This window comes from Bison bison, unplaced genomic scaffold, assembly GCF_000754665.1.
Source record: "Bison bison bison isolate TAMUID 2011002044 unplaced genomic scaffold, Bison_UMD1.0 scf7180017853184, whole genome shotgun sequence".
Classification (NCBI taxonomy): Eukaryota; Metazoa; Chordata; class Mammalia; order Artiodactyla; family Bovidae; genus Bison; species Bison bison.
This window is the reverse complement of record NW_011483757.1, coordinates 128,440-136,465: the sequence shown is the minus strand read 5'-3', so window position 1 is coordinate 136,465 and position 8,026 is coordinate 128,440. Positions and strand designations below refer to the sequence as shown.

General features: G+C 50.5%; 1 protein-coding gene across 3 annotated transcripts in view; it reads right to left on the bottom strand.

Moving 5' to 3' along the window:
• The window catches only part of SYS1 (Sys1 golgi trafficking protein), a 17,051-nt gene extending 11,702 nt beyond the window's left edge, over positions 1-5,349 (bottom strand). For 2 of the 3 annotated variants that reach the window (XR_826468.1, XM_010853655.1), the window contains exons 1-3: positions 5,175-5,342; positions 4,718-4,959; positions 3,199-3,266 (exon numbers count right to left, since the gene is read on the bottom strand). Coding sequence is in view for 2 of the 3 variants with exons in the window: in XM_010853655.1 (XP_010851957.1) it covers positions 3,199-3,266; positions 4,718-4,879 (230 nt within the window). In the remaining variant the exon portion in view is untranslated. Of the gene's footprint in view, positions 1-767; positions 2,032-3,198; positions 3,267-4,717; positions 4,960-5,174 lie in introns of those variants that run through there. The other variant, XM_010853643.1, reaches the window with a different exon arrangement.
• Positions 5,350-8,026: the final 2,677 nt, after the last annotated feature.

Below are 8,026 nucleotides of genomic sequence, written 5' to 3'. Positions count from 1 at the left end.
CACCACAGCTGGAGCAACCACCACAGCTGGCCACGTGACGGGAGGGCTCTGAGGCTTTCCTCAAAATAAAGGGAGTCACCTGCCTGTGGTGTCTCTGGTGTCTGGAGGAAACCCACTGACACAGGGGAAGCCATCTCAGCCCGGTCTCACCTCCTGGACTCTGCAGCCAGGATTAGCGGCCCATTAACAACCCGCTCCCTCCCTGCTTGGCCAGGGTGCCCTGTTTCTGAGGCGCCTCACCCGAGCCTTTTCCCAGCTTCTGCCCGGGCACGTTCACTCTTCAGCTTTCATCCTGTCAGCCTCCACTACCTATCCTGCGGGGCTGGGAGCCAGGAGGCTGGAAAGGCTTCTGGGGGAGACGGCACAAGTTCCCATCTGCGTAGCCCTAACTCTGAAAGAAGAACTCCGTCAACTCGCTCAGGGAGGCTGCGGAGGGCCCGAGGGGAGCAGCAGTGGTTTCTATGAGGAAGTGGGTCTAGACCGATGTGTTTCACTGGGCACAGTCAGAAATCACTAGCAAGTGGGAAAGGCATCCTGAGTCATGGTAGTTTGCCCAAGGCAAAGCGGAGAAGGCTGCAGGTCGGGGTGGGACACAGGAGTTCCCTGCACTCCATGTTTTAACCAACTGGAGGAACACCTGGGCTCAAGAAGGGGAAAAAAAAAAAGGTGGCCTAATAATTCTTTATAGCTCCTGGCTCTAATGAATGTCTGACTGTGCTGACCCCTCCCAGTCCCAAGCATGGCATTATAAAATAAAGCGCAGGCAGAACCGTGGAAAATACTGTATTTATGTACACAGGAAGGGCAACTGCAAGCCCCCTCACAGAGGACACTCCACCTCAAAGAAAAACCTTGGTAGCAAATTCCTATCTCCTTCGGTACAATCAAGTACACCTCAAGCTGGAAGGCTGGGCTCCCTGGGTCTGGGGCGCTCACAGTTCCCTCCCACTGTGGGATTCCAAATAAGGCAGGAAAAGGGAACTACCACCAGAACGGAGGTCCTGTGGGAGCTGGAGTGCCTGGTCATTCCTAGAGAACAGGTCGTGACTCCAGGTCAAACACGAGATGGGCAGCAATGCTGGGATTCTTCTCTGGGTCCTCTGGCCCGCTATGTGGAAAGCTGGCAGCAGGGTGGGGACCCAGTAGAGAGAACCGGAAGACAGTCACGGGGTTCAGGGGTGTGTGTGCGCATGCGTGCAGCAGAACACAGGTTGTGCGTTTTTTGGGTTTTCTTTTTTTTGCTTGATGCCTCCACCTGTCATTCTCTGCCTGACAGCAGCCTGCTACTTACTGGGCACCTAGATCTCTTTCTGTGGCTTTGGATCCAGAAACCAAGGGTTGTTCCAACTGAACAGCCGCAGTCAGGGCAACGTGGAAACGGTATGTAACTGCTGTCCCAGGAGGTAAGACAGATGGCTAGAAGAGTGGTTCACTCCGATCAGGTATCTTTGATTTTTTTTTTTTTTTTCCTTTTTAAAATAACAGGCTGGTGACAGGTATGGTGGCTCAAGAGTGACATGGTTCCAATTCTGCTATGACCCTGAAAGAGGTGCCCACGCCGACCTCCCAGACACCAAGGCTTCCGCGGACAGAGGTGGTTCTTGCAGCTCTGATCCTGCCCCGCTACCCACCTTCTTGACAGGGACCTCACTCTCTCCCCGACACCAACCAAGACTTCACATTTCCCGGGTTCCTCTCAGGCCTGGGCTGGACCTCATCTGGCGGTCCGAGCAGCCCAAGGGGTTGGAGGGGTGGTCAAGTGCCCAGCAGGGTATCCAAAGGACCCAACACTACACACTGGACTTCGGGGCTGAGTTGAGGGGGATCTCCTTGAGCTCCGACCGCATGCATAGGTACTCCCCGATGACAGCCATGAGTGCAATGCACACGGCCTGGACCAGCCACCAGGTCAGCGCCGAGGGGAAACGGGAGCTGTAGAGCCAGCAGCCCAGGAGGTGAAAGAAATGGACAGTGACCGTGAAATCCAGACACTGCTTCCCTCGCCGGATGAAGTACAGCAAGCCCAGGGCACTGTGGGGAGAGGACGGCAGTGAGCTGTCACTGGGTTGTCCTGGCCTTCGATTAGCATATCTGGGGGAGTGTGGGGACACAGGATGACAGCACAGGGGTCAGAAGCAAGCGAGAGAAGTGGGAGGCAGGGGTTACATGTCAGATGCCCAGAAGAGCCCGGCGGGTAGTGCTGAGAGTAAGTCAGGCGGGTAAGGAGGAAAATGTATGAGCATGACGATCAGGGCAGCTGCCACTCAAGGGGCTCCGAGAGACTGGGGAGGACTGTGGCACCACGAAGCAGACATGTTCCATTTAAAGTGGGGCCTAAAGCGAGACAAACCACCAGGCTAGAAGGCTGGCCTGGAATCGGATGATCATCCCATTTTCTTAAGAGACGCCTGAAATCTAGATTTTTAATATAAAATATCCTGATTTTCAATTAAGTGGGAAAAAAAATCTTAAACCCCCTGCATGGGTTGACAACTGGGTAAGTCAGACAGAACCTATCTGGGAGCCAAATCCAGGTTACAGTCACCCCACCAATGTTCAACCTCCAGTGAAAGGTCAAGAATAGCAACGTGCAAGGCACTGTTCAAAGTACCTCCTACGAATGAACTCGTGAAACCCTTACCATTATGAGGTGGGTAATATTATTAGCCTCATTTTACTGGTGAAGAAACTGGGGCTTAGACAGATTAACTTGTCCACAGTCACTAGACTAGTGGTAGAGCTGAGAGTCAAAGCCAAGTGAGTCAGCCTCTAGAGCCTAAGCTCTTAATCACTTCACTTAAACTGCCTCTCAGTCCAAGTCCTCAGCGTACAAGTGAGGACCTGACGCCCAGAGAGAAGGGAAGGAACTTGGCTGATGGCACATGGGCCAAGAATAGAATCCAGTTCTCCTGACTCCCAGTCCAATCCTTCCCTCACCTCATTCCACATCAGGGAAGTGATCTGAGAGGGAAGCGGTCCCCGGGCAGCATGCTCAGAGTGACATAAGAGCTTTCCAGCCAAGTCAAAACAGTGGTGGAAGAAATCCTAAGACGGAGCCAGTCCCAGAACTGGTCTCCGCCACCCACGTTAGTCCACCTCTACCCAGGAACAAGTGCCAGCCTGTGTCAGGTCCAAATCAGAAAGTTAGTTCCAGCGCTAAGACCCCAAAAGCTGGACGGGAAAACTGGTGATACTCACCAGGTGAGGGCGTTGAGGACGAAGGACATCGTGGAGAGCCGGCCTGGAGGGGTGGAAAAGCCCAGGATCTGAGGGGGAAATCACAAATGGAAATACGTTGGAGGAGAAAATTGGCAGAGCCCCTAGGCTCCAGGACCCCCCTCCAAGGAACAAACATCCTGCTGGGACCACAAGAAGCCAATACGCCCCTTCATCTGTATGGCGGCCTATTTCTTAGCCTATTTCTAAGCTGCTTTTACAGACATCCAACACTGTATCTCACCCGACCCCTCAGAGTAGCCAGGAAAGGATCACTATCCTCATTTTACAAAGAAGGAATAAAAACCCAAAGAAGTTAAGTAACTTGCCCAAAGTGATACAGTAAGTAAGCAGCATAAAAATTGGAACAGTATTCAGCAAACTATGGCCCCAGGGGCCAGGCACTTGTTTTTGTAAATAAAGTTTTATTGAAACACAGTCACACCTATTCACTTAGTATTGTCCATGGCTGCTTTTGTGCTATGATGGCAGAATTGAGTAGCTGTGACCTAAAATCTTGCCCTTTACAAAAAGGTCTGTCAACTACTGGTCTAGAATTCAGGTGGTGTGCATGAGATAGCTCTTCAACAAACCCTCAGATTTCCACATGTCCTTCTCAGGAGGACAGAGCCTCCTAAGAGGATACTACTAGGCACCTGGTAGGTATGCAGCTTCCATCACTATTGTTACAGTACTATCAATACTGAACACCTACACTCTTTCAGCATGCAACACTAACATTCATTACTCCATAGTATCCTCACAATAACCTCATAATATTATTTTTAGTATTGTCGTTACCTTTTTTGGATAATAACTTGCTTACTATTATCTCTTTTGGGATAGTAACTTGCCCAATGGCTACACAGAAGATAAGCAGGAGAAAAGATTCCATCCCAAATCTCCTGGCTCCAAGAACTGTTATTATTATTACATACCACATCTGCCTCTGCGAAGCTAACACTTCTCTGCCCTCCGTTACACTTTTACAAAGCACTTTCTTATTCCCAGGCCCCTCTGGGTCTCATAACATTTGCTGACGATTATTTTATTCCGGAAGAGGAAACAGGCTCAGAAAGATGAAGCAACTTGCCCAAAGTCCCACAGCTGGTATGTTTCAGCCTGGGCTGGACACTAAGCATTCTGAATCCAAAGCCAGGCTCTGTGTACTGCAGTCCACGGCCTCCGTGCTAGCGGTCTCAAGATTTTGCAGACAGGAAAAATGATGGTTCAGAGAGAGGACATCACTTGCCCCAGGTTACACAGCTAGTACGTGTAACTTAAACAGAGGCCTGACTCCAAAGTCTAGGCAGTTCCCACTATACCTCCAAGAACGCTCTTTTACCCATTCCCCGCGCCGCAATTTGGCACCCGACATCCTTGGGCTTAGAGAAGTGAAGTCACTTCCTCAGTGTCAGGTGGTCCAGCCAGGTCTGGAGCCTGGTAGTGTCAGACCACCAGGTGAGGCCGAAACGCCGCCCGCGCCAGCCCGGGATCCTACCTCGGCGTCGAACACCTGGTCCAGCGAGGGGCTGCTGTGCACCAGCCCGTCCACCAGCGCCAGCCACAGGCCCAGCGAGCCGTAATAGACGGTCTGCATCAGGACGATCTGAGACAGGATCAGCAACGGGTCCCACACGTAGCTGCGGAACTGGCCCGCCATGCCGGCCCCTGGGGCCCGGCCGCCGCCCGGGTCCGGGTCAGCGCCGCCGCCGCGCCATGGGCCCGGGGCCGCCCCTGCACCTGCGAGGACACACGCCTGCCCTCAGACAGCCCGCCGTCACCATGACAACGTCGCCCCGCCCGGGAGGAGGGACTGGGATGGAGGCGGCGAGCCCATTCCGGGAGAGGGAGGGAGGACGAGGCGGACAGACCCATTCCCAGCGTGAGGGGAAACCCTGCCCGTTCCAGCTTGCTCGGGCCCCGCTCGTCCTCGAGCTCCTGTGGGGTTCACTCACCGGTTACGGTCTCGAGGATCCGAAGCGTCCGAGCGCGGCCCAGCCGCACCGACTAGCTACCGAAACGGTGCTGACAGTCAGGACCATGGAGGAGAGGCTCTACTGGCCTAGAGAGGCAAAGGTCCACCGGCTGCAGCGGGTGTAGCGGCTGCGTAGGAAGGAAGCGTTTCCGGGGTGGAGGGGGCGGGGCTGAGATTGCGCAGGCGTGGTGCCAAACAAAGTAGGGCAGCCCGGAAATGAGATGTGCACATGCGCACAAGAAAAAATGAAGGCGAACGGAAGTATGGCAACAGAACGTAGAGCTTGCTTGCCCTCTAGAGGAGAATGTTGAGGAAAAAAAAAAGGGGGGCGGCGAGAGCAGACGGTTGACGAGTGGCAAAGGGCGAGGGAAAGATGTTTGGGAGTTAACGAAATGATAACGTCCATTCCGTTTTCAGCCTAAACTCCCAACATCTTTCTCCTAGTTATAGGCTAGGATAGCTTGAAATGAACCAGCCAGCAAGTCCACACCTGATTTTGCCACTGCTTCTGGTTTATAGATAATTAAAACTAAGGGCCAGAGAAGGAAAGCAACATCACTGTCTCAAAGATATAGGGTTAGTGACAGAATTCAGGTGGGGATTTCCCTGGTCATCCAGTGGTTAAAACTCCCGGCCTCCAATGCAGGGGGCAGGAGTTCTATCACTGGTGCAGAAGCTAAGATCCCATATGCAACATGAAACGGCCAAAATAACAAACAAACAAAAAGCCTGTTTTAAAATTCAGGTGCTTCCAATACCGCAGCACTGATTTTATGCCCTACTGAGTGTCAGGAAGATTTGTACATGTTAAAATGAGACCGTCCTTGTCCTCAGACACAACTTAGCTATATTAGAAGACACGGTAGTGGGTGTTTTATAATGTAGATATTCAGTTATAGCTGTATATCCATTTATATTTATAATGGGTGAGGGTAGTGGGGAGGCCCAGGCTCTGAAGTCATACCTGGAAGCAGATCCTGACGCTGTTGGCCGCCATAACTCTTTCCTCTCTAACCTCTTCTGAGTCCAAACAGTGTGGACATTCAGTAAATATTTGCTGAATAAGTCAAGAATAGAGAAAGGGCAACAGCAAGTTGATGAGTCATTTTACTCCTGCCTCAGCCAACCAAACCCCCTTGATTTTCTTGATCGTAGGTTCTCCTCTGGAATGGAAAGAAGGGAAGTAACTGGTTCCAGGAAAAGAATTCAAGTTTTTGACAGCTTGCCATACTAGCTGGGTGACTAGCAAGTCACTTCCTTCTTTAAACCTCAGCTTCCCTGTTTATGAAATGAGGAGTTGGACAAGATTAATGTTTTCCATCATTTAATCTACCCTCTGCTAATTATTTTCACATTAAAAAAAAAACTTTTCAAAGACCCATATAACTTGCCAACCAGAACTTCTGAACAGCATGTGATAACCATGTTATCACCTTGAGTTGATCCAATTCCAGACAAAGGTAAAGAAACTTGAGATTCTATCAAAAGTAGATGTGTGACTTCCCTTATCATTTGGAAATATTGTAAACAGTTCCCTTGGACTCCGGTTTGGAAGTCATTAAGGCTCAAAGATTTCTGAGGTGCTTTCCAGCTCAACAGTTCTTTTAAGCACCTTGTTTCAGCTCAACAAATCTCTCTGGTCTATTAATGACTCACATGATCTAGTGCTTCTGAGAAAATATCTTCTGTTTATTAAGTATCTATGTGATCTTGTTTCATCCTCATAATTAGAGAAGATATGGGAATTCCCTGGCAGTCCAATGGTTACGACTCTGCACTTTGACTGCCAAGGGCCTGAGTTCAATCCCAGTTGGGGAACTCAGATCCCACAATGGCTAGAATAATAATAACAATAATAATATAATCAGAGAAGGTAATATTATCCCCCACTTTAAAGGTGAGGAAACTGAGGTTCCAAGATGGGGCATGACTCTACTCAGGTCAGAGCTCATAAGAGGTTGAGCTGGGATTCAAATCCAGGACATCAGACTCTGAATACCAAGATACCATTCCAGACTTTTAAAAAAGAGAAAGAAAAGGGACTTCCTTTTTATTGGCACAGTGGATAAGAACTGCCTGCCAATGCAGGGGACCCGGGTTTGATACCTGGTCAGGGAAGATTCCCCGTCTCTCAGAGCAACTAAGCCTGTGAACCACAAATACTGGCCACGACTAGTGAGCCTGTGAGCCGCAAGACTGAAGCCCGCTAGCCCTAGAGCCTTCACAAGAGAAGCCACCATAAAAAGAAGCTTGCGCACCTCAACGAAGAGTAACCCGCACTCACTGCAAGGAGAGAAAGCCCATGCACAGCACCAAAGACCCAGTGCAAACAAAAATAAAATCAAACAAATGAATAGATAAAAAGAGAGGAAGGAAAGAGACAGTGAAATATGTGATGGGATGGTGGGAAGGAGGAAAAGGAGAAGTGAATCCCTAGGCTTAAGTGGTTCTGGGGGTGTGGGGTTAAGAAGAGATTGAGGCAGAGTTTCCAGAAAAATGCTTGAGAGATTCAACTTGGTTTTGGTAGGCAGCTTCCTCTTTCTTCCGAGTGCTGGATGGTGTGGCTCTTCCTGAGTCTGGCCCCCTCAACTGACAACTGGCCCTTCTCCACTCTGTCTCCTCCCTTGGAGGGAAGGCGTTCCCTCCCCTTTCTCCTGAAATGGAAAATGAAGTTGGTGTCTGAGTCATCTGGATCCTGGAGCTCGCCACTGGGAAACCCCCGTGGACCTGCTGAACAGCCTCTTGCAGTTTTCTTTTCCCTGTAGAATCTCAGCTCTTGAATCCCTCCCTCTCCAAGGCCCCGGAAACGGGCACCATTCCAAGTCATAATTT